The sequence below is a fragment of the Chiroxiphia lanceolata genome, chromosome 2 (assembly GCF_009829145.1).
Source record: "Chiroxiphia lanceolata isolate bChiLan1 chromosome 2, bChiLan1.pri, whole genome shotgun sequence".
Taxonomy (NCBI): Eukaryota; Metazoa; Chordata; class Aves; order Passeriformes; family Pipridae; genus Chiroxiphia; species Chiroxiphia lanceolata.
This window is the reverse complement of record NC_045638.1, coordinates 31,548,879-31,576,051: the sequence shown is the minus strand read 5'-3', so window position 1 is coordinate 31,576,051 and position 27,173 is coordinate 31,548,879. Positions and strand designations below refer to the sequence as shown.

The 27,173-nt window shown below is 40.8% G+C and overlaps 1 protein-coding gene across 3 annotated transcripts in view; it reads right to left on the bottom strand.

Moving 5' to 3' along the window:
* AFF3 (AF4/FMR2 family member 3) overlaps nt 1-27,173 on the bottom strand; it is a 326,376-nt gene that overhangs the window by 84,914 nt on the left and 214,289 nt on the right. For all 3 annotated transcript variants that reach the window (XR_004355358.1, XM_032679791.1, XM_032679792.1), the window contains exon 8: nt 5,641-5,692. Coding sequence is in view for 2 of the 3 variants with exons in the window: in XM_032679791.1 (XP_032535682.1) it covers nt 5,641-5,692 (52 nt within the window). In the remaining variant the exon portion in view is untranslated. The remainder of the gene's footprint in view (nt 1-5,640; nt 5,693-27,173) is intronic.

The window sequence follows — 27,173 nt, the reverse complement described above, 5'->3', positions numbered from 1 at the left end:
CATACCTGCCTTGATGCTCTGCTGAGCTGATCTTTGACTTCAGAAAGTGCTGTCCTAACAGAGGTCTTAAAAAAGAAAGCTTTGCTTCTTTTTCAGTTTGTTTCAGAATTCATTACAGATGCCTTCACATTAGCTGGAATATTACATTTCATAGGTAGAAGTACTGCTTCTAAAGACTTTACTAAGAATTATTCCTTCTGGAAGAAGGTAGATGCATGACTGTTCATTTCAGGATAATTTTCATCTTTCTGTTGATTATCAGTCCATATCCAGAAGTGAGAGGGGAAAGTTGTACATATTAAACAGATTGTCTTAACATACATTCTTACTCACTTGTTTCTGAGTACCACTAAGGAAATGAAACAAGATTTTATGATTTAAAAAAATTAATAATTTCCTAATGCTACTTATGTAGGCACATGGCCACACCAATTGCCACTGACCACATAGATGGACTTTGGTCCTGTTGCAATGACAGGACAGATTTGGCTTGTCTGAAATGTCTGTGCTGCAGACAGTCCTACTGGAAAGATGCATTTCCATGAGCCTAGGTAACCCTCAGGGCATATGTGATGGAAAAGAAATGTAGGAAAAGAAATGGGGAGCTGTGGGTGTAACTCAATTTAACATCAGTTTTCATGGCTCAACCATGGCCAGGGTGATGATGAAGCATGGACAGGTCTCCCAGGGCCAGCAACCCACCCTCACTGTCCCCAGGCTGCCACGGGGGGCAACCCCAGGATCCTCATGAGGGCACCAGGCCCCTGTGGGGCTTTGGGTGGCCAGCCAGACCAGACTGACGAGACTTTTATGTTACTGTCCTGAAACTGTGAACTTTCTTGAGGCTGCTCTTCCCCCGAGGTCTCCTGTGAAATCACATGGCTTTCTGTTTGCCTTGGCTTGCCTGTGGAGGGGCTGGTTTTGCTCACATCACTCAGACCCCACAGGGCCAGTCTGTACCTGTCCCTTTTGAGGAGGGCAGCTGCTTGCAGGCAAATGCTACCTGCTCTCTTCCTTCAGTGCAGGGCACATGAGCAAAATCAAGGAACCTGAGAGGATTGATTGCTGACTCCCTGTGCACTCTGTGGGGGGGCATTTTTAGCTCCCACATCTACCTGCTCACACAGGAGCATAGTCATACTACTCTTTTTGCTTTGGAAAAAAAAAAGTATTAAAGTTGTGTCTTCCCTTTTGAGATCAGCCGGGGCTGGAGTGCAGAGCCATGTCCCTGGGAGTGTGTTATGATTGCTTCTTCAACTTCTGTTTATACAATTTTACAAAATTTTGGCAGCAGTCAAGAGCACATACCAGGGTGTTGGCTTTTATGAATCCCATGGGATGTGAAAGTCAAGCTGACTCGATGAACTTTGGTTACATATTCCACACAAGCACAATGACTCTATTTATTCAGACTTGGCAGCCAGAATGCAGATTGACTCTGTGGGTAATAAATTTTCACAGCCACAAAACTTCAGCAGCAACCAACCTGATCCTGCACAGAAAAAAATGCATACAAGGAAACAGACTTGGGTTGCAAAAATATGTTAGATTATTATTCCATGTATGCGTACCAGTCAGTTAATTTATTTGGCTATTGAGTGACATGAATTGCACAAATGATGCCAGGGATCTTTTTCCCCTTAAAAGAACTACTTTCTACTACAAAATGTTCATGTTGTAAAAGGACAAGTGGGGGGGAAAAAGAGAATTGTTCATATTACAATTGACAATCTCCTTTTAATATTTCACCCAAGACTGATATAAGTTATCCAGTGACCTCTATGGAGAAGAGCAGGGTATATTATAATGGGGACTGTTTCATGTGCTATGCCACACTTCAAAGAACCAAAAGGCAATAACTACTACAATTCAGCACTCTGAACAATCTTAAGTACAGTTTTGACACCTTCATGCTACAAAGCTTCAGATGCTTTCTGGGAGAGATGATGATGAAATTATTACTCTATGTGTTATAAATCAAAATGAATTGGCTCTTTAACTTGCAGATTTATGTTAACTACCTTGGTATCTGTTAATTGCATGCTCTTCAGATATTGATTGAGGATTAAAAAGTGTATTTTCTTCAATCTGTGTGGTGTAAAATATGCCAACAGGAAATTTTCTCTCTGCATATTAGATCCTATGATCACTGCCTGTAAAATTGAAATGATCAGATTAAATGGATAAACTATGCTCATTAAAGAGGAAAAATACATTTATGTAATTAAAATTAAGAGACTAATATGTGTGGATAATATAATTACTGTGGGTGCACACATACTCAGCTCAAACCAAGACTCTTTTTCTTTTCCTGGGTCTGTGAATCTCACTACCTTAATTGCTGGTACAGAGGGAAGGGCTGGGAATGCTTTGCCCACTGCAGTCTTGAAGCACTTAATCATGTCTCTGTCTTGCATTTGGCCTCCCTCATCCATGGCTCACATTCCTTGGGTCAGTCACAGTCAAATGCTAGCCCTGGGAGCACAGAAGCACCTTTGCATTGCTTCAGAAACTTTCTGTTTGTTGCTTGGCAATTTCAGATGTAAATGCAAAATCTCCTCCAAAGTTTTCAAAGTCTTTCCCCTAAACTTCTCCATTTATAAATCAGCAAAATGAAAAGCCTCCCAGTTTTTGTACAGCTCACCTTCAGCTCTTTGAGAAACTGGACTACTTGAATGAGTCTGACTGCTCAAAGGTTAACGAATTACATGAGGAATATCTGGGAATGCCTCATGTACTGTTCCTATCCATTTATCTTTGGTTTCTTTCTTTACTGTTCCCAAGCTCAGGAAATAGGAGACTAAAGAGCCTCTGAGTTAGGAAGTAAAAGGAAACAAGTTCTCCTACTGACATTTAAACACAGATCCATGTTCCCATCTGAGCGTTTGATGGCAGAGAGGGTCTGTGTTATTCTTTTTTGGGTCTGTTTCCTGCTAGGTGGATGAAAACGTAGTGTTTTGTTTATCCAGCAGGCATATTTATTTAGGACTGTTCTTTAAGCAAACCTGCAAGTCTCAGCTGAGGTTCTGCAAAGCATTTCATAGAGCAGGAGCCAGCCTGTGCCTCTGGGAGATTTTTGTCTATAGAGTCAAGTCAGAAAAAAAATGTGACCAGGAAAGGGGACCAAATAACTAAGTAATCTCCAAAGGTTGCTCATGCTAAGGCCTGTGATGATTAGAAGTGAGTAATGGGATCTCAGCCCTGCTCTTTGCTGCATGGGTGGCAAGCTCTGTCTTGGCTCTGCAGAGCTTGTTTGAGCACCGAGGTGAAAGACCCAGGCTGTATCAGCTGCAACTTAAAGCTCTGGTTTCCGAGGGGAGACCCTGTGTAGCACACATAACACTGAGCAATCCAAGCACATGGAAGATGTTAAAAATTATAAGTCCTAGTGCTAAACCAAAGGCACCATGCGCGCATGCCTGAATAGCGCTAGTTTTCCACAATCCCTTCTTTGCCTAAACCTGCTAATGTTCTTTATGCACAATAAACACTTTCACATGTCCTTTTCTGCCTGCTATGAAGCAAACTAGAATTTTATCTCTATGGCTCTGCCAGCTTGTTCCACTCTGACATCCATTACTCAGGATCCCATCTCCCTGCCTGAAGGACAAACCATCTCTCCTGGCCACCAGCTCGTCCCTCCCCTCCCACTCAGCCCCTTGCTGCAAGCACCACAGCACATTGGTGTGCTATTGTTATTCTTCAGGCATTCCGTCCATCCCTCACTTTACTTTGCCCTATGCTGTCTATGAGCTGTATTTTAAACTATCTAGACAAGCAGGAAGAGTAATTAAATGTGAAGTGTTTCAGGATTAAATACGTTAAACAAAAAGAAATTGTATAAATATGTAAATAATCAAATCTACATGCTGAATCTTCTTAACCAAGAAGTCTTGCTCAAAATAGATGAAAAAATGGTTTAGTATAAATATTAAAAAGTTTTGATTTACCTGTTGTTTGGAATATATTGTAAAATAGAGACATTTAATAACAAGAGTTAAAGAAAACCCTGGAAGAGCTTCATGCCTACACACCTAGAATTATTTGTCTAAGATCCTGAATTTCAAGTCTAGATAACTCTAGTTACTGAAATAATCATATTTGAAACTGGCATGATTTAACTCCAGCCAGCAATGAAGTACCATGCAGCCACTTGCTCATTCCCCCCACCCCAGTGGGATGGGGAAGAGAGGCAGAAAAAATTATAAAGCTCCTGACTTGATATAAAAACAGTTGAAATAAAATGAAGTTATAATATTATAGTAATAATTGCAATAAAAAAGGAGACAACAAAACCAGAAGAAATAAACCCCACGAAAGGACAAGAGATGTACAGTACTATTACCCAGCATCCAGCGACCAATGCCCATCCCATCCCCAATCAGCGATTGGTACCTCCCAGCCAACTCCCCCCAGCTTATGTACTGAACATGATGTTCTGTGGTAAGGGAAATCCCTTTGGCCAGTTCAGGTCAGCTGTCCTGGCCATGATCTCTCACCAGCTCTCCAACCTTTTGTGCACCTGCTCACTGGGAGAGAATGAGACAACAAAAAGTCCTTGACTTAGGGTAAGCACTGCTCAGCAACAACCGAGACATCAGTGAGTTATCAACATTATTCTCATACTGAATCCAAGCCACACTGTACAAGCTACTAGGAAGAAAACGAACTCCATCCCAGCCAAAACCAGGACAGAAAACCATGTTATATCCAAGTCTGGATCCATCTGTGAGATGCAACCAGGGGCAGTACTGCTCTCGTGTGGTGAAAGCACAGGACATGCATTTTAGGGCAAGAAGGAACCAAAGTGGCTCTTGGCCTCTCATCCCTAAGCAAATCACCCATGCCAGTATATTGAGAAAGAGAGAGCATGGCATAGCACTGCTTGCCATCAAGGCACTCAGCTTGTCATGGGAAAGTCAAGATTCAGCCTTATTCTACTGAGTTCTTAATTATTTAGACAAAACACAGCAATCGTTTAAGGAAAAACTGGGAGACACCTCCCAACAAAACCCAGCTCTCCTGACACATGGAAAACTTCAGATGATGTATCTGCTGCCAGTCAGGTAGTCTGGGGTCTTTAAAACACAGGCAATTGTCCTAATTACTATGTTACGGAGTGAACCAAATGCACAGCCAAGGCTTTTTCTCAGTTCCCTTCAGCTTTCTTAGCAAGCACGGACCATGCAGAGACAGAACCAAAAATACTCAGAGAAGAGGCCAGGGCTGGGGGGATGCCAGAGGCAGGTAAAAGATAAGCAGCCCAGCAGCTAATCCCTGAGACCATCTCATGATTGCAGAAGTTTGGCTTGAACCCTTAATCCAGAATTCCAGTTTCTCCCCTCCTTGGCTGGTCTTTAAAACAAAACAAATTCAAATCAGAAGGAAGCTGATACAAAAACCTTCTGGGTCACATGAAGGTAATAAATCAAGAGCAGTGCAGACTGTTCCCTACCAATCCAGCAGTTAGCACACGGAGGCTGGCTCCGAGAAGCAACATCTGTTACTCCAGTTACAGTACTGCCATGTATTTTGATAACCTCTATGTATGTTTTGAAAAAGCATTAGCAAAATATCTGCAGTAGCTCAGTCTCGACATGGAACATGCTACAAGTGACATGCTAGTTGTCTGGTTCTTACCTGGTCATTCTCTTCTTCATCACTGCTTAACTTGAGGTCATCTTCTAGCATTCTGGAAAGTAACCAGTAGAATAAATTATAACTTACAAAAAATGCTTTAGATCTGATGTTTTCTCAGAGCTACTGTAAACATTTAATAATTTAAACAGAAAGGAAATATATTTTATCCCAATAACTCTGTAACTGTGACACTATAATTTTTTCTTATCCAGTTGCTATCACCTAACTTCTTAATAAATTTCCTACTATTGCTGCCTAAAGGAAAATGTTTACTAGAGTAATAATGGACTTAGCAAAGATTCTTGCTATTACAATCAATGACAAGCAATTTTTATATGCTAAAAATAATATTTTTGATGCTGACAGGTCAGTAATCTTTCTGCAAGGAAAATTTTTCTCCATTTGGCTTTGAGTTTACAAAACAGAAGTAGATGTTTACACTGGCAGTACTGCAGCACAAAATAAGGTTCAGTGATGTTTCCCAAAGGCCACTTTTACTTTATTGCATGTTTGATGCAAAACTGACATTGACTGAAACAATTAAAACTAAAATATATTGTCTCCGCACAAGAGTATCCACAAGGATTTCACTGTCATGTAAACATAGAAAATAATGCATCTTTTCTAATGGGGATTTCATCCTCTCTTCCCATATCCTTTCCTCAACTTGCTTAAAATGGTTCACAGAGAAGAAGAATGTGTTTTTCCCTCCATGCATTTTTTTTTACAAGCTAAGGTTAAGTAACCAGCATTTAAAGGAGTTGAAGAGGTGCAAAGACTTCCCCCAGTGCTTAAAAGGTCTTCAATAATGGGACCTATTTTTGAAAAATACCTCTGTAATAACAGTAATAATTCAGAAAGTTGCTAATTTTTCTTGCATTCTGGGAAAAAAGAATCTGTAATTTCATCTCGACTTCAGAAGAAAGCTTGGTGAGCAATTCAAATCCTGTGACGTGGGTGGTCCCTGGAGTGTAAATATCTCAAGAAGACATATGTAGTAATTTCAAACCACCTCATTGTACTTGTGCCTAGATCTTCCAAGAGTGTGCCTGAAAAGCATGATTCTTACATGGGCAACATGATGTGCTGTGTCTTAAAAGAGCGCTGAGACGAACCACCCTCTCCTCAGCTCCTTGCTATACGTACAGTCCCTGCTTGTTGCTGCTGTCACAGCTGCTTCCCTATTTCCCCACGGCACCTTTCGGGGAACGTAGGTGTATAAGAACAGGACTGGGGGTCAGAGCAGAAACTCCTACTAGTTCATCTCATCTTGCTTCCCCCCCCCCCATGTCGTTCTGCTTGTGCCAAGATTTTTCTTCTGTAAAGTCAACATACTGAATTCAGTAAAATCTTGTTGCAATGCAGACACCTCAAATATATAGGACACCCACTGAGTTAGAGGGACTTGACAATCTCACAGCAGGACTTGCTATGTTTTATCTGGAAGTATGTCTGCTGTTAGGAAAAAGTTCTCTCTGCCATCTCCCAAGTCAGCAAAAACTCTGATGGCCATATCAATACAGCCACTGACCCAGCTAACAAGCCCTGCTGAGAAGTGGGCAAACAGGATAGGTATGATGACAAAGGATATGGCTCCAAGGAACTAAACTATGTCAGAGAGGCAAAGCTTCCTGTAAACACTGCAAGATCCACACTGGCTTTGGCTCCAGCACTTACAGAGATTCAACCAACCATATTATTGCTCATCTTTTTAGTTAGATCTCAGGGATCTCCCAACCCTGAGGAAACAGAGCTTGAAAACAGAAAGCTCAGATCTGATATTGGGCACCGGGTGATGAAATCTGCACTGATAGTGATTTAACCAGAAAGAGGTGAGCTTATTGTGTGAAAAGCAGAACAGGCAGGGTGTCACCGTCTGCTCTTCGCTCAACTGTACTTTGTTGCTGGCTGGAGTTAAATCATGCCAGTTTGAGTGCATGAATGTGGTAGTTAAGAACAGTATTTTAGATTTAGCAATTTCGTTCTTCTCCTAAATGGAGGCTGGCAAATCAAAAGCGTATAATGAAATGTTCTAGATAGTTCTATGTATTTATTACTGTCCTGGATTTTTGTATTAACATTAAAAAAAAGTGTTTTGCAACCCTGTGATTAGAAGCAACTAGGATGATCTTCGAAGCCTTTGGGTTGTGTGGAAGTGTGCACTAAGGAGTGCAGTCAGGTATCATCCACACAAAAGAAACAAGAAACCATGGTGCTGTCCCACCAAACTCTCCTTGCTTGTATGTTTTAGTCTGTCTTTATTTTCCCTGTCTGTTTCTCATTTCAGAAGCACTGCTCTCCAAGAAAAGCACTGCCTGCCTGGGGCTCATGGCCCCTTTTGGAACTACCATCAGCGTACAAACAAGCTCCTAACACTGGGGATAGGAAAAAGCAGGTCATCATAAAATGCTTGCTTGCTTTTTTTCCCTAGAGTGGGACCTGGTCAGGCTGATCCATGTATTTGTCACAAGGATGTATCAGGTTAAGACAGCTTGCCAGTGTAGGGGTCTACCATGTAAAGGCAGGAGCTGAGCAGATATAACCTCTCTGCCTGAAAGTCTTCAGGCTGCTTTCACTGTCAGGGAGGCCCTCAGCCTTCATCTACAAAGCTACAGCCAGAGCAGGACACGCTGTCACCTGGCAGGTAATGCTGAAGTTGTCCTGTAGAGGGACACTCTCCGGACACCAGAGCAGCTCTCACAGCCCAGGCTGAAGCACACGTGGGGTGAGGAGGGCGCATTTGTGTTATAGGGATTCCAGTTTGCAGTAAGAATCTTAAGTAGGCTAGATCAATTTTGAGTATGGATGCTTTTGAGGAATGTTTCTCCTCAACAGCTTGTGAAAATGATGATGGTTAAAAGAAAAAGCCCACAACTGGACCAGGAGGCCCCACTTGAAGAGAAGGAGAACAGTAGAGAATAAAAATACTTTAAGCTCACAAGAGGTATTGCATTAATTTGTAATTTATCTGAAAAGCTCTTTGGCACAGATTCAGCACCGAATGAGCTTTGGTACACCCTGTGTTAGCAGAGCACTTTAGATCATGTTTAAATCAACCCTTGCTCAGGACAGGATTTTTTTATGTATTCTGGCAAACTAGTACAAGGATGGACAAACATGTACAAGCTCATGTGCAAACACAGCCTTTTCAACACGGACTATTTATAGCTATTTTCTATAACACCTTTTTCAGAATACACAAAATCCAGGCCAGTAAGTGACATCATCTATGAGCTTTCAGATTTTTTCAAATGGACCTGGCTTTGACGTATTCGGACACTGGTAAGTAAATATAACTTCATAAACAAAAGCTAGAAAAATGAAGTGGTACTCAAAGCAGCCCTGAAAAACACACACCACCACTTAGGGCTTCTGCACTTGAAAAGAGTGCATACAGTCAGGAAGTCAGTTTGCAGAACCTAATTACACATTTTTAGAGAAATCTCTGTGAGGTTGTGGAGATAGCGAGGGGTGGAAGGCTGAGGAGGGAGTGCTCACTGCACTCTAGTTAATGCATTTCTTCCTTTCTCTACAAAGAATGTGACAGGTAGAGGCATAATAAAAGGAAATTAGGATGAGTTTGGGATATTGAGAAATGCTTCAACAAGCCAGCTGGTTTCTGTCTCCAGTAACCAACTAAGTGGTTGCAGCCTGAGGTGATGGGCCACTTGTTTACAGGGGAAATGAAGGGGGGTATGTAGGGTTGCTTACATGAAGTGGAAAATAGAAAGTCATCTAGAGGGCACTAATACCCAACATCTTGCAATTTCAGTGTGACTGTGTGTCCAATCTCCTGCATAGCTTATTAGAAAGCCTGACCTGTTTTATCTGGGAGCTCATTGGCTCAGTGGCGGGGTGGCCATGTGGGGCACTGCAGAGGGACCCTGTGAGACTCCTGCTAATCCCAGCCCGCCAAAGGGCCAGGAGTTGCTCCTGGTCAAAAGTACACGGGATGGGAGGTCATCACAGGCTGCCCAGGAACCGCCTTGTTCAAATGGAATAGTTAAGATTTGTAGCTTCACTGTTTTGTTTGTCTGTCTTTTTTCCTGATTTGTTGTTGCTGGAAGGTCAAGACCCAGGCAAACATTATCTTCAGCTCCTGCGAGAGTCCAGGGGATAGCAGGAAGAAAGATAGTTTCCCCTCTGGGAGTTAACATCAGAGTAACAAGTTTGAAGTATGAGGTTGGAGCCAGGGCCTAGGTCAAAAGTTTCTGAAAGAGCTGGAAGATTCTCCTTTTGAGAAGAAAGAGCTGCTGAGGAAGGAGATGTCGCTGGTGCAGTGTCTGGAGGAGGTGGTCTTCAACAGCCAGTTGGGAATCCCTTGTCACATCTGGAGTCAGTCTGAGACCCTTCCAGCATAGCCCTACTTAACAAGATATCCATTTTCTTCCAGGGTGAAGACATGCCTCAAGTCGGGAATTATCCTTCATGTCTGCTGGTGCACATGAAAGAAGCAGTAGGCACCACACCTTGTATTTCACTTTAACCTCTGATAAATTTCACATTCCTTGGCCTAATGCATTCTTTCCTTCCTCCCTGCAAATTACTTATTGAGGCATAAAACTCTCAAGAACTGCCTCTGTGGTTTTATTGTTAGAGAGATTCCCTTTTGGCACCTCAAGAGAGGTTATACAAATGAGGGACAAAACTCTCTTCATGCCCCTCTGGTGGTCTTAGCTACTATACAAGATATGGTCTTTCTTTATGATAATTTTGATAATTAGAACAACAACAAAAAAAATCAAGATGGGAAAGGAAAAATATTGGTAGTAATTAAATCATTAATGCTAGTGCTTTAGGAGAGAATATGCCAAAGGTTTGTAAGCCTGGGGTACAAATATATATATGTTGCAATTGTCATTTAAATAAACTCAGAAGTCACCATCTTTGCAATTTGTGAAAAATCTCATTAATGTGTTAATCTGATCAAGTATATTGTTCCATTTTAATTCTAGGCAGCATCTCAGTCAGAATAACATGTTTATTACGGACTTCTGTGATTTCTGCTCATTATGTAGGAAAGGAACTTCAGTAATGGAAAAATACTTTGATTTTAGCTGAAGAGGAACCCCACTAAGAAAAGAGTTGTGATGAAATACCAAAATAAAATAACTGCATGCTCATTCGAGTTTACGCTACCACGATCTTTCATTCTGAATGCTTTTGGAAAATGATCTTATTTTTCAATGCACTATATTGGCATTTTATTTTCTTTCTTTCCCATAAATGCACAGTGACCTTTCAAGAACCGGACATTAGTTTTGATATTACCACAAACCCAGAAAGAAAATAGATACTATTCTAAGTAGCAGTATGCTAAAAGGCTTTCAGACTGGCCCCAGATGTTTTATGTCACAGCTGATGAGCTGATATAGAAGAAGAAAAGTATTCCTTCACGTTGTAGAAAACCTTCCTGGAGGCACAGCACTGTGCAAAACCTTTAGCTCTTGTCCCCAGCAAAACGAAAGAGAGCACCAATATGCTATTCCTTATGTTACTGGGATTGTTTTAGCTATGAGTGCTCACGTACGTAATACGACTTAAGCTCCAACAGGACAAATGTACCTTCAGTTTCTGTCTGTCTTACACTGCTTTCTAAAAGAGAAATGCAAGGAAAAATATGCCTGGTAAGAAGTACAGAGAATTCACAAGAAACAGATGAACATGTTTCTTTTCTTAAAAACAAAACAGAGAGAAGAAAAGGGAAATTAATGTTCTTGCTATTACCTTGGTTACTGCACATAACAGATGGCCAGTTATATTCACTACTTACCTACAGATATTTCAAATAGCTTTGTTTACTAATCCTAAATATAGGAGTGGCTGGTTTTATACAGTAGTAATTTTTAATTAATTAGATTCTGATTGCTGAAATTATTTTTCACTCTAGTGCTATAATTGATGCCAATGTTTCAACTTGAAAAAGCTCATGCATTTATATTATCTGAAAAGTGTAGTATTTATTTGTATTTTATAAGGAAGTCAAAAGGTTATAGATTGAGGTAAACAGCTAGATCAAGAGGATATTTTATAAATGCTGTGATAGAGCTTTTGGCAGGCTTGTAAGACCTCTGAAAGCACTGCTTGAAACATCTAAAATTCACTCGAAATATACGCTGTTTAAGTTGTAAAAATTCCCCAACAAACAGTTTGTGCAAGTTCTGCTCCATAGAAACATGTAGGAAAACACGATTACATAGAATATCGTCAAATCTAATTAAAAACAGAGAGAGAAAGCTAGTAAAATCAGGCTGGTGAAATATTAATGTACTTAATGCTGGAATGAAGCCTATATATCAATGTGAGATTTAATTCCAGAGCGCAGAATTTAAATGCCTGAAAAACGGACTCAGTCTATAGAAATAGAATTAGCAATTCAAATAAAAAATAGATACTCTGAAGGAAAAGTTTTCTGTCCTTGGCTTGAATCCATCTAGGCTGGTCTACACCACTCTCCAAAACCATTTAAACTGGCTAAATGCTCTGCTAAATTCCCACTACACTGATGGTCTCATCAGAAATGCAAGGCACTCCTCTCCGAGGGATACAGCCATCACTCTCTCCTATGAGCAGAAGTTGAAATAAGGCTTCTTCTCCAGCAGCTGCCCCAGCGAATGACTCTGTTTGCCCTGGTGATGTTTCCCCCCCTCTAAAGAAGGAGTGAACAAATGCAATTGAATCATACCCTGATTTTTCTAACTCCTTGTCATGGTGGTGAGAAAGTGCCTCACAGACCTCAGCACTTTCTGAGAAGGATGTTTGGGCAGAAGGACCCTGAGTACCTCCCTAAAAATGAGAGAAATGCAGAAAAGCAGGGAAACTAACCCATGCGAGCCCACTCCCTGAGCAAGGGAGCCACCTAAAAATGCATGAATACTCAGAAAGAGGGAAGAGTGATGAGCAACATACGGGCAGCTCACGCCTAAGTAGTCCAATCACTCTGAGGGCTTACCAAAGTTTCATGCTAATCATGCTCTGTGTGACAGGAGGAAACACATTTGGGGAATAAAAATTTTGAATGGGCTGCTTGTAATTTTCTAATCCATTTCTTGCCTCCCTACCCCTGCTCCCCCAAGGCTCTACAGCGTGTGATTAGCAGTTATTTACTAATGCTCTCCCTCCAATTTTCGCACAATAGCTGATGCTGCCATCCACAAAATATTAATTTCAAATGCAAAATGAAAGAAGAGTGCATGGACTGCACTTCTGCCTATGTGTCAGCCATTGTGGAAGAAATCTCGGGGAATTTAATGTGTCTGAGACAGAACTGCCACTGCCAAGTCTCCTCGCTGAAGGTGCAGCATCTGATTTTGTACTCAGTGATTATTTCCTTACAAATAGTTTCTCAATGCCTAATCCCCAGCACTACAAGCATCTGTCCTCATGCTGGAGTCATCATGAGGATGCCTCCAGAACACACATTTGTATTCTTGTGCTCCCCTGCAGATGAACTCAGTCATCTGTACAACACATTTACCAACGTTCACACCCGAGGCCAGGGTGGTGTTTATCCTATTTTGCTGGTGGGGCAAGGGAAGTAAGATCATTTAGTCTAGGGGTTCTCAAACTTTCCTGCACTGAAATGAGAAGTGTCTTGTATCATCAAAGCAATGGGGAAAGCAGCAGGTCCATATCCCTGTGTGGTCCTCTGGGTCCTGCCTTGCCTACCAGAGCCTCACGATGTATCCCTGTGCCATGGCATCCTGCTGGCACTCACCTCCAGTTCTCTGTTCACTTCCATCTTACAAGCATTTTCAGAGTTGCAGCTTCACAGGGTACAGTCCCCACTTAAAAACAGAGTCAGGGTGACGTTCCTTGTTCTGTAATATACAGAAACCAACTTTGTGTTGGTTTCTTTCAAGCCTCCTTTGTTTAAGTGAGACTGTATTATTAAATTACCAGATTATTTGATAACCTGCTCTATGCCCACTGTTTCTTTCTACGTCATCCTCCAAAAAGTTCCATAGTCTGTGAATATAGGACCTAGTTGCCAACTCCTCACAGAATGAAATGAGCTTTGGTTGATAAGGAGTTGTATTTCTTTCCTTGAAAGTAAAATACTGAACACAAATAATTTTGCTCTTATGTTTCAGTTTCTTAATGGTATTAAAGGAAGCCTGTTTGGGCTCCCCTAAAACTTTGTGTGCTGTAACAGGGGCCAGGTGACCTGTCCTTAAAACTTAAACTTTCTTCCTTAGTCTTTTGGCATATGACACAGCATTAACTGCCTCCTGGGATTTTCCCCACATTTCAAGGTACATCAAAATGACCCTAGATTTTGCTAGCCAGTGGTCTTCACATCTTTACGGCAACATAAGATCTGAGGCTTATGGATGCTTCTATCAGGATAACTGATTTTAAATAACTTATTGTCTCTAGACACTGTTCAGCTTCCTGTCTGTCTAGCAAGCAAAAGCAAACCTGTTTTTTCTCATGTAAAAAATGTTTACTGACTCTACTACTGTTACAGCTTTAATATTTCCAGCTAATAAGGGGATATTGCTAGAATTTCTTTATTGTTGTTCTTTATATATCTTAACAAAACCCATATTCTCATTTTCCTTGAACTTTCCTCTAGTATCATCCACTCTTTTTATCCATCTTCAGTATTTTATATTTTCTTTTTTAGACTGATATGTTTCATGTACATGTATTCATGCTACATATATTTTAAATTTCATGTCCACTGCTTTTTCATTTCTAATTACTACTTTTACTCGCCCACTGAAGATGAACTAGTTTTCAGCAAAGCTGTTTTTTCCTTTGATTGTGGAAATGCAACCTCTTGCTAACTTAACAAACTCCGCTTAAAAATTCCAAATCTCCTTGTTTCTTTTTCTACCCCATTAATTTCTGGTCAACAATTTTTTATGCTTTGGGACACCAGCCTTTCCTTGTTGGGACTGTCCCTTATTTTTCTAACTTGGACATAATAAAAGCATGATCTGGTTCACAGACAACCATGTGCTTCCCATCCAGTGACTAATTTATCTTTACTCAAAGCAGGGGTGAGAATGTCTGATGAAATGTCCTCAGTGCTAGAAAAGTGCCACAAAGACCATCCACAACCTTCACTTCAATTTTACAGCTGGCTGTGCTGGACCTCTGGTTATACCTTCCAAACTAAGACCTCTGGAATCCACCTGATCCACCCTGCCTTTGTTTTACAGGTTGGTGCTGAGGGAGTAGCTTCGTCCCCTCTTGTAACAGGAGTTGATATTCAGTTGATATTCTGGCTCTGGGATGAAGAAGAAGATTATTCGATACCCCGAACTGGAGCTTTTCATGTCAAGAAAGGCTAGAGGAAGGGAGGAAGAGGGTTATTCGGTTCCTCCCAAAGGCACATGGCTGACTGGCTGACAGAGAGACGCTATTGCAGAATATATACATGGCACAGCAACATATGGGAACTATACCTCCTCCATTCTCTCTCCAACTCCAGCCAGTAGAAGCACATCTGTGAAAGACACCAGGACCCCCAAAGTTTTCAGCATTTCCTTTCACATACTTTTCCTAGCCATTTCCTGGAAAGTCACTATATATATTTTACTCAGTCCTGTCTGCAATACTTATAGCTTCATTTAGTTTTAATATAGTTATAAATGGGCTGTAGCGGCCTGCTTTTTTTAATAACTAAGTAAATGAAACCCTGTCTGTAATAATAAATGAACTATCCATCTGGGAGGCCTCCAGTAAAAATTTCAACAGGTATTTATTGCTCCTTTATGTAAACAGTACTCTGGACAATACAAGTGATTATACTCTCTGTCAGCCCTGTCAGGAAGGAGACAGTATAGTTTTGGACGAGGTTCCATAGCGTACACACTGAATGTAGAGGTTTATTTGACTAGATGGAGAAAAAATAATTAAAACAAGCAAACAAACAGACAAGAATCCAGTTGGCTACTGTGAAAGAAAGCATACCATTTCATTTAATGATAGGGCTGTGAGTATAATCTATAGAAAACTGGCAGGCCCATAGTGCTACAGACTTCTTGCAACTCCAAATGCTTCAGAGACACCTCCCTAAACAATCCCACCACCTCAAAAGTGGAAGAAATTTCGCTATAAAATCAACACTACAGAGGCTTTAAAATATATTGTGCCCCTATAGGTTCTCATGGTATGGAAGAGCAGTGCCTCGGAAGAATCCCCAACTGGAGTTCAAGAGACTTAAAACTGTGCTATCTATCCCTGGCCGTCAACCCTTTCTCTCATTGACACTGTTGTTCACACACTGGAAAGGGCAATAGCACGATGCTTTTCAAGTAATGAAATTTTAATTAAAAAAAAATCTCATTGCCAAAATCATCTTCATACCACTATTATATTCTGGCTCCTAATTACACACCATTACATTCCACTATTGTTGAAATAATACAATGTCAGAATATATTGTCAAATAACTAATTCAGCGTGTGGCAAGAGAGGGGAAAAAAAAAGAAACAAGGGATAGAAAGACCTAAAAGCTCATATATGGCCAGGGTGATGTGCCATCGCCTGATGCTGAGGAGTGAGCTGTAGAGAGTTCTGCACATTAAGTATGTAGGGGCTGTTGTGATTTTTGCCAAAGTTTCCAGTCCTCAAATTTCTGCAGAAATGGGCTTAAACCTCTCCCATGAGCAGGGTTTTCAGTGCCTTTCATTTTCAGCCAAGCTAGACATGGGGAAAAACGCATTTTTTTTCCTTACGAGGCAGACTACAAAAGGCAAGCAAAGCTCTTGGCCAAACGCCAGGAAGTATTCTGCCCCATGGGGCAAATGGATTGTTGCTCGTTATGGACACCTGCAGGCTGCAGGCTCAGCTCAGAGCATCAGATACCGCTGCTCCTGAAGGGGCTACCTCCATGACCATGGTGTTTTCAACAGCTTTACTAAGCTTAGCCCACTAACAAACTTATTAGGAGATGGTGCATTAGTGATAGTATTCTCTTTACTCCTCTCTGCTTTTGATGTATTGCAGGATGCTGAAAGGGGAAAAGATAATCCCAACAAGGCAGACATCTCCAAAGTGATAGCAGTCCCACCAAAATACGGGAGTTTTCAGGTTTGCCTGAGGATAGGCTGAGGGAGGGAGGGAAGAGGCTGCTAAGGCAGGGCCAGGACATGAGGCATAGGCTCTGCAGGGACAGGGGAGCTAGAGGCAGGCACTGGCACCTGGGGCGAGTTCGTGGCCATGAACTTCACTGCTGGGGGAAGAAAATGTGTGCAATCTGCAGCGGTCAGATAATTCCTTCACTTCTCATGGAGGTGCACTGAGGGATGGTTACTCATGTAGGATCCCATTAATTCAAATTGTACCGTGCAGCTCTGGTCGAGGTGTGTGCGTGGGGTGGTGTGTGGGATGGCCCCTGGGGTCTGATGGCACTGAGCAGTTCAGTGCTTGTTTCACTTCAAGATAACCCCTTCTAGTATTCAAAATGGGAAATTCCTCTTCCTTAGCAATAATCTCCTTTGGACATTGCAAGAGCAGAAATAAGTCAGCTGAGGGTTGTTCCTTTGGAAGGAAGAGCTTTACTCCCAGCGTTCAGATACTGCATGTGCTGTGTAAAATACACCATCTGGACTCTAATATATATGTATTAAAAAAAAAAAAAAAGTATTTTTTCTTTAAAAACAATCTTTGGAAAAAATTATGAAGATAGCTCTCAAACAGTAAACCACACTATATCTCCTTTCTAATGTCTCTTTTTAAATATACACCAGGGAACAACTCTCATAACTCACTAGACACACCCTATCTTGTGAATTATAGGTCAGTCTTCTATGCACAGAGTGTGCGTTGCACTTCCACTCAACTTTATGAATTTTCCATCCCTCATCATTTCTATTGTGTCAGAATATCTATTACAAACCCTTGTTTGCAAGAAGGGCTTCTATTTTCTCCTTTCATTTTATCACTGCTATTAAATTTTCTTCTGGGCACCAGCTTAGCATGCTGACAGTACCATGCTGGCAGTTTCTGAGAAAAAGTCATATACAAAAATCATATGTCAGGGCTGTAATGTCACTTGCAAAGAAACATCCTTTTTTAACTAATAGGAGTAGTGTATAAAAATGAATTAGACACAATGTATTCTGATTGACAAATTCTACCACCCAGCTGCTAACTACCACAACCATCTTGTAAAAAATAATCATTTGGAAGTCTAAATGATGTTTGACAATGCTTACTGCCATCCTAAATCTTTAGAAATGTTGAATCATTTTGAGAAAAATGTCAACAATTTTTCATGAAGGCTCGAGCGTGGACAAGACTTGAGAATCTTGTGTGAGGGATTTAGAGCTGAGGAGAATTTTCTAACAAATAGTTTAGCCTTCAAGAAGTGTGAGGACCAGCCAAAATGCTTGGCAATTGCTAGATTTGAGCAATGCTTTCCCCTAAATAACTAAAGAAGTTTGAATTCTATGTAAAATGATTAATTTCAACATTTCTGAAATGCTACACTTTCATTTTCTTCTTTCAAAAACTATACTTTAAAATATGATTGTATCTAGTACTGTAACAAGGCTGCCCAAGCACCCTAGAGTGAGGTAACCTAAATTAAATGATTAGCCCTGAATGTATTTTTTTTTATTTTGCTGAGAAAATAAACACAAGTATTTTTATTTTCAGTTAACTCACATGATTTTATTGTATCAAACAAAATATCAATTACCCATGATGATTCAGAAGTTAATTTCATTCAGTTTGCTAAGTCCTGAGCCTAGCCTTGTTTTGAGTTTCAGATGGATCCACAAAACTTACTGGCTTCTTTCATTTTTTCCCACTCATTGGCAGTTAATTGAAGCTTTCAGTGAAATATTTTTTTTCTGTCATGAGCTACCAGACTGCCATCAATAGAAGCAAACATCGATAGCAGCGTTGTGAGCAAGTGTTGGTATGAACCAGATTGTTAAATGACTGAAATGGAAGGATTTGTGTTGCTGGATTTTTAGTGGATCTACCTATGGCCTCCACCTTTGAAAAAATGGCTTTAAGTACCACAGAATCACAGAATATGCTGCACTGGAAGGGACCCACAAGGATAATCAAGTCCAACCCTTAGCCCTGCATAGGACCATCCCCAAGAGTCACACCATGTGCCTGAGAGTATCATCCAAACACTTCTTGGACTCTGTCAGGCTTGGTGATGTGACCACTTCCCTGGGGACCCTGTTCCAATGTCCAGCCACCCCCTGGGTGAGGAATCTTTTTCTAATATCCAACCTAAACCTCCCCTGACACAACTTCAGGCAATTCCCTCAGGTTCCACAGAGAAGAGATCAGTGTCTGCCTCTCCTCTTCCTCTCATAAGGAAGTTAAAGGCTTAACTTGTTATTATTTGATCTCAGATTGAGTTCAATCAAAACAATCATTATTTCAGAAGTACTTTTGGGTGTAGAAATAAAATATGCAGGAGTTAACACTGACAGAGCTGTGGGTAATGGGTAATATCTGTTTTATATTTAGGTAAAAATAAACCCTACAGATAATAACATGATAATTTAGTACAACTGCAAATAATTTGTGATAAAATATTATGTCTATATTATGAAATATATATTTAAAAAGTCATATATACAAGAGATGACAACTTCTAAAGAATTCAATTCAGTAGTTTTAACCATTGTTAATGGTCAAAAGTGGATCGTCTGAGCTAAATGTATTGGGTTAGTTTCATCATCGGTGTCACTATAGTGAAACTGGTTTCATCAGCAATTAATTTATCCCACTCTATTATATTCAAGGAAGATGATTTTTACTGATAAGAGAAAAAACTTCAGATGTACATGTTATATCAGGCACTTAAATATTTTTAGTGCTGACAACAGCAGAGAAGGCTGATAAAAATACAAAATAAAACAGGCAAAATGTAGGAGACTGACAATAAAGACCTTCGAAATATTTAAATAACTTCTCAGAAGTTCTATAAACATGTAGACTATCTCCAGCAGAGAGTTTATTAGTCTAAAGAAATCATTGTGTATTTTTCAGTGTACTGCAGAAAGGTTTTTCCTGTTCCAAAGATACAGCAGCAAACAGCCCTCATTACATTTTTTTATAAATATCTCATGCTTCGAGTTTATTTGCAATTGAAAGGAGTGCCAGGGAAGAATAGGGAGTAAAAAAAGAGGTCTGCCTGAATTTTCTTATTGATACTTTTTCCCACTCTTCCTCCTAGCTGAACACCAAAGTGTGAGGACTTACTCTCTTTATTACCAGGATCATTAACTAGTATGAAACAGGACCCATCCTATTAAGACAGTTACCAATTTATTGTTGGGCTGCATTCTACTGCACTGTTTTCTAGTTAGAGAGCTCTGTGCAGCTACATTTCCCAAAACCCTATGATGCCAAAAGTAAGCCAACCCATGATAATTCTCATTCAATCAGAGAGATGAAACCAAGGCAAAGATATTCACTGGTTTTTAACAAAGTCACGCTGTTCAATCAGATTCAGAACTGGGAAGGAAACTCCAGATCCTGATGACAAGACATAGGCACTGCCTCAGAAGTACCCATGACCCAACATCTTACGCAGTTCAGTCTCCGCTTCACTTTTGAAACCTGCACTAGGAGGAAAGAAAAAAGTGAAAGAAAGTCAAAGACAAGGTGGGAAGATGAAGATGTGCCAAAACAGTCCCTTTCTCCATACAACAATATCTCTTCCATCAGAGGAGCACAACAGTTACTGGAGAAGAATATGTCGACACTCAAGAGTCTGTAATCCTCTGGCAAACACACATTCCTGCCTGAAATGGGGCAAGTGGGTTTTATGCAAAGAATGCATTTATTCATCTGTAAAATGCTGCAAATACAAAATTAAATTGACCTATTTTGGTATTTTAAATCAAAATTTGACCATTTTAAGCTACATGTGAGAGATCATTCATTCTTAACAGGGATTTGTTATATTGCTTGTTTAGAGTAGGATTAAATAAACTTTTATCACGCTGGGACTGTTAACTCTTGATGTTCTTTACTGTTACCCTCATGTAGTTATTAACTCCTAACAGTCTTAGGTTTGGGCTGTAATTTCTCCTTCCATTAGTTTTTTTGAGACCTGAAACTGCACTTAAAAGTTCTCTTTAAATACTTGGGTTTTGGTGGCGTTTTCCCTCCATCTTGTAAAAGCCAGGACAATTCACTGCTAATTATTACCATGAAATACTAAAAATACATTTCAGCAGATCTGTGAAGGAGCAGCAGATATATGCCTTCTGCACCTCGGCCTGCGAGCACTGGTGCTGTGTATGGGATGTCAACCACAGCTGGGATGATGGTCCCTGACTGCCTGTAAGCTGCAGGGGGTCTGCTGCCAGCACAGCATTCTGTGGGGGTACCAGGTCTGTCCTTGGCTCAGCACTGGTGTGGCTCTGCTACTAAGCAGGCAGGCAAACCCACTCAAAATCAGCCAAAGCCAAATGCCAACTCAGCGGTGTCCTTTGTCACAGCGAGAAGGCGTAGGTGAAAATTAGCTTGGAAGGATGGCCATGTCCTCTGGGGTGCTCTAGGGTCTGGGGCTTGGGAATGAGAGGGAGTGCTGCCCTTAGCTTGCAGTAGCCACCCTTGCACGGGTCCTGGGGCTACTTTGGCTTTTGAAGCAGCTGAAATACCAAGTGTGGAGACTTTGTCCCACAGCCCCAACTCTGAGGCTGACAAAAGGTTAAATGGAGACACAAGATGTCCCCTCCTCCAGCTACTTGCAGCTCAGGACCAGTCCCTGAGGAGTTCTGGGATGGTACTCAGGGCTGGGGTGAGGGACACTGTCACACATTGCCCAAGAACCACACTGGGGGCTTGAGAATGTTGAAGACCTGTGTGAAAGCACAAAGGAGTGAGTAGCTCTTTAACAACAAACATGGATATTTGGGACTGAAACCCAGACCACAGCCCCATTTTGCGAGTTCAGGCACAACATGAGCCTCTCTCACAGCTTTGCTCCAACACTGCTCCTGAGGTGTGAACACCCTCTGACACCCAACACCAAGAAGATGTCAGGGAGCAGGCACTGGCACACTCCTCGAGGCATCACTCCTGTGTGCTGGCAGAGAGAGTGACAGTGGCCACACTGGCCCTGAGCTGCTCTCCCTCCTCCGAGGACTGTGCTTCATCCACTGTGCGAAGACTGAAACCGAGGAGGAAAGTACATTAATGAGAACTCACTCTGTGGTTTTAATTATTAGCATCTTTGGGGCTCTTCAGATGGTGATGCTACTGTATAACATTAGCTCCCTGTATAGGTAATGAATGGGAGCTGTATACTGTGAGCATCAGAGCATCAACCTCAAAGAGATTTAAGGGAAAAAAAAATAATACATACTGAAAAATAAATATATGCAGCTTGGGACATGGAAATATGTCTTTTCTTTAGAATGCTGATTAATGTTGCATCAAATCACAATAAAAATAGCCCCTAGGGCTCATTTTACTATTTGTAAAAGGGTAATAATGATTAGCTTTACCAATGTGAGTAGCAGGCTTTGAGGGGGATTGTATGTTCAAAAGAAATATTAATGACATGATGAGGTCATTAGTTTGGGGACATTCTGTTGGACTGGCATCAAATCTCCTCTTACTCTATGTAACAAATCATAGGCAAAGAGTGGACTTTCACCTGTGCTAGCTTCAGGCATATTTGAAATTACTTAAATGAATATAATTGCAAAGTAATTTTATTCCACTGTTTTACAGCAGTTGTCCTACTCTGCCAAAGGCAAGACCAGCGAGCCCTTGAAAGACAGGAGGCTGCTGAGAGGGTTATTTTGTCATATTTCTCTACTTTGCACCAGAGAACTCACCTCATCTCATCGAACAGCCCATCATGGTAGACAATCACTATGAGCTCCACCACCAGGCAGGGAACCCCTGGCACTTGGTGTGAGCACCTGATGAGGTGCTAACTGTAGCAGGTCTGTGTGACATTACTATTGTCCTAGATGTAATTTCCTACACCTTATTACCACATAATAACGGCCTCTTAACAACCAGGCTAATCAAGAATTAATGAGGCACTAAAACACTTTAAGGAACAATGACGAATTTAAAAATTTCTCTTACGTGTTTTATTTTAAAAGCAATTCAGTTAACAGCTACTGCCCTTACTTTGGAGTCTTGGTACTTATTTAATGTATCAATTGAAAGCTTTTATTAATTTATCAGTTATTTACTTATGTGAGGCTGCACATAACCTAAAGAGAGTAAAACAGATTTGGGTTCTGCCTGCCTCCCTCACATCTGCTCTCACATGGGAAGCCTGTTTGCCCAACAGTGAAGTACCACACCAAAAATGGAACAAAGACAGCCCAAATTAACACTACTGCCAAAAAGGCATTTTGCATTATTTCTGGAAGATAGACTGTAATTTCTATGGTTTTTTGTTGTTTTTGTTTTTTTTTTTTTTTTTTTTTCAGGAAAGGAGGGTGCACTTCAATGGGTAGACATCTTTGATGGAAGTGTTTGAGAAAGTCTGAGTGAAATAAGTGGGGAAAAGAAAGTAGGGGTAATTTACGCTACTAAAGGATTTCATATCAGTGACTCAGTGCTGAATTAAAGCCTGAAACTATGTGCCTTTACCATCAGCCCGGAAGGGATAATCAAAACAAAAACATGTTCAAGTTTGATTTATTTTTTAAAACTTCCTTCTGTGGTGAAAGGGTGGGGGATATATACCGGTTTGCTGAGAAAATCCCCAAATAGATCATTCTGTGACAGATAACAGTTATGATTATTAATTCCACTGCTGACATTGAAATTACACTGATTCCCAACATAATGGATGAGTAAATAGCACATCAGAAATTCTCAGATGCTTTCACATTTCCTATGCAATCAAAAAAAATGACTCCCTCATTAAATAATACACTCTCAGAAAAGGCAATTTGATTAAATAAACCTCTGTCAATCATGCCCAAAGTTATAAACGGAAAACGTTTTGTAGCTAAGTAAAACTTTTCTCCATATTAATCTCTCTCTCTTATTTTAATTTGTTTTTCTTGTGTATTTCTTAAAAGAGAAGGAATGGAAAACTATGTCCCTCAAAGGAAGATTGGGGCAATACCTGGACACCTGGCAAAAGAGTTATAAGTTATTCTTTACTGTGAAGCAAAGATGACATGATGGAGAAATCAAGGGAGAAAGAAGAAAGGAGGGAAATGATGACATGCACTAATCCAGAAACCTGAGCTACTGTGGGTGTATTTGTGTATCCCTTGTTACATATATCACTTTATTTCTCTTCTGTTTCTCAGAAGACATGGAGACATGTTTTGTGAGGAAAAAGTGGAAAGGGAAGGGCCAGCAGAAGTGAAAAGCAGTAAGAAATGAGACTGCAGGTGATGAATCTTTACAAAACCAGGGCTGGGATGGATGGAGAACAGCAGAGAGGGTGCAGCAAGAAAGAAAAAGGAAGGAAAGAAAATCAGGAGTGGTGAATGGCATGGGATGGACAGCAGGTAACAAGACAGGGAAAGACAAATCAGAGATCATCCTGAGCATTGGATCAAAGGTGCCCAAGGATACCTGGAGAGTGGGCATGGATGTGAGGCTGCAGAAGTGCTCTCCAGGTTTGTGCTACTGGGATCCCCTCTGCCCCATCCACAAAGCATCCACTACCAAAGCAACAACACATATTCTCCTGTAGCAGGAAATGACCACACATTACCCAGCTGCATCACAACAACAGTGGGGTTAATTTTTTGTGCTATTTAGTTTCACCAATGCTGTGGGCTGGGGAGAGGGAAGAGTTGTGTAACATGGTGTGATGGGTGGAAAGTCTCTGAACATCACTGTGTCTGGTGGCCAAAGATAGGAAGGGAGTCTGGTGGCTTCCTCTCCTTGTGTCTGGGAGGCAGCAGCTTCTTGGGACATCAAATATTTAATTAACTGAGCTGCAGAATTGTAGGATAAGATTTATACAGTTCCTTCCCTGATGGAGGTGTGTCAACCTGGACGGCGCTGTTCTTGGTGAGTCTTTAAAGCTAACACAACTCATACAGAAGATATTCTTTGAAAAGAACCAGAGATTTATTTGGATAAAACTCTGAGTGGATGACAAGTGCATGCAAAGAAATAAGATGTGATTTTAATTTCTCTCAAGTAGGAAAACATAAGCGGCTTGAGCAAGAGGTATTTGCTTTCCGGCTAGGCACCAAGGCTTTTATGTTCTTCAGCACGCAGAAAGAGTTGTTCTTCTCATAGTGAATTCATAGCTCTGCAATATCATTGAGCCAAATGGGATCATGCTAAAGATATACTTGGCCATTTCTGTTAGATAAAAATAAATCAAAATAATTTTAAAAGGAGGGCTGTTGCTTTTTATAATCTTTCCACAATGCCTGGAGATGATGGTTATTAAGTCGTCCACCTACTGTTGTCTGAAGGAAATATATGCAAATTGGGAATAATATCGATATTATAGGTTCTTCTACAAACTTAACTTTTAGCATCCAGCTTTGTGCCCATCTCTCATTGTTCATGTATTATATATGTCTTTGTATTTATTTAGTCTTATGTATTACATAGAGTAATGGAGCTCCTAAAATCCTGGCTGACAAGTCTTCTTTTACTATACCACTGATTTTCCCTTTTCTCTCTTTATTCCACTGTTTCCCAGGCTTGAGAGCTGGAAATTTGGTCCTGACTCCTGCCTACTCAGCATTGGTCACAGGAGGCTGCTGTGGCTGCTGCAGGGCTTAACAGTGGCATCAGCCAGCCACTCTTAGACAGCAATGAAACCCACGGAAAAGGCTCAGCGAGAGGTTTCTTTCTCTTGAATACAAAGCCTGAAAGAGTAAACGTCTCCGAGGAGGAAAGGACATCCCTCCTGAGCTGACTGTTCCTCTCCTGGCCTCGGTGCTGGACTGCTCACTCACTGGAGCTGTGCTGGGATTACTGCGCTGCAGGATGCGATGGTCAGTGTGCTAATGGCAGCTGTGAGGGATGTGGAGAAGAAGCAGATCTCCACCCTGACAAACACAGGTTCTTCTTTTTTTTCCCCTCTGTCTTTCATGTGCAGTCACTTTTTCAACACACGCAAGTCATCCTGCTTTACTGAGACTGCTCACAGTAAAGCATGCTGCTCTTGGGGAAATGTTTTTTAACTGAACTGGAGATGGACAGCACAGCATAAGCACCAATTTAGGCACCCACAGGAATTCTTGGTCTTTCAAACAATAATGCTGAAAGAAGTCCTGCTGGAAGGCATCACGCTTGTCTATAATTATTTATGACATCAAAACCTTGCTCTGTGACAGAGGAAGACCCAGGATTTTTTAACAGTTTGTGGCAAAAGACTTTATCCTTTTCCTTCCACAGAAGTCTACAGAAACTGCTGTTACTTACAGTGATTGCAAGTATTAGAGTTTGTGTCTCATATTACATTTTTTGTATAAGTTACTGGGAACACATGTAGATTTTATGTGAGCAGGAACGTTAATTTTTTTCTTAAGTCCAACAGTTAAAACCAGTACAGACCAGAGTCACGACAACTTATTTTTGAGTTTACATTCTGTGATGTTCTGGGGTTCTCAGCCCCAGACCTTCTCTTCGCTCTCTGCTGTATTTGGCCTCCATCTGAACTACATCAAGGCGGGTCACACATCTGGGTTGCCTGCCTCATCTCCCTAAGGGACTTCAGACCGGAAAGCCCCCTCTACCCCTGCATTATAAATGCCACAAAAATTGGTCATCAAACCAGGTACAAAAGGGTAATTTGCTTATCCTTTGTCTTTATCATGCTACTAAATACTTTTAAGAGATTATTTTTGCTGATTTGTCTTTGCTTTGATAGTAGGAAAGGTGATGTGAATGTATAGGATTTGTACCCGTAACTGCACTAAATTCTAATGCAATTAAATACACAGTAAGTCCACATGTTTAACAGGTAACAGATCAGTTCTGTTTTAATTTAGTATGCCTGATCTATCACACCTTCTGGAGTGTATCTCTGAAGAAATATGTTGAGAGATGCCTTCTCTCTGCCGACAATTGCTTACAGTTTATGTCATGAAAGGTGGAATCAGCACAAATGAATCCTGACAAAATATCTTACAAAACTAATAAAAATCAGCATGCAGAGATGCCAGCTGTAATTGCACTATTTTGCCATAAAAGGTCTGTGGGCCAATCAAACCATGCGGTTGTTTTTTTTTTCTTTGGAAAAACTTAGCTTTTATCTTTGTAAGTCAATGGCAGAGTTGCCCTGCTTTTGCAATGATCAATAAATATAACCCTTTTGAATCTCAGGAACAATATACCTAATCCAAACCTTTGTCCTGATTCATCTCCAGCTTTGATAGCTTCAGTGTGTCACTCTGCTTGCTTGTCAAATCTATCATCAATTCTAAATTGCCGATAAATATATTCCACATCTCTTTGGGGAGATGAAGCTTGTCTGCATGCTAAACAAAGAACAGAATGCAAAAAGCCAAGATACATGCTGAGATATAATATTCTCCCTTTTAAAATACCACAGGTGAAATAATAACGTGGAAATATTCTTACCCCAAGGAAGACAGACTCCAGTTGTAGCTTAGCAAATCAAAGACCAG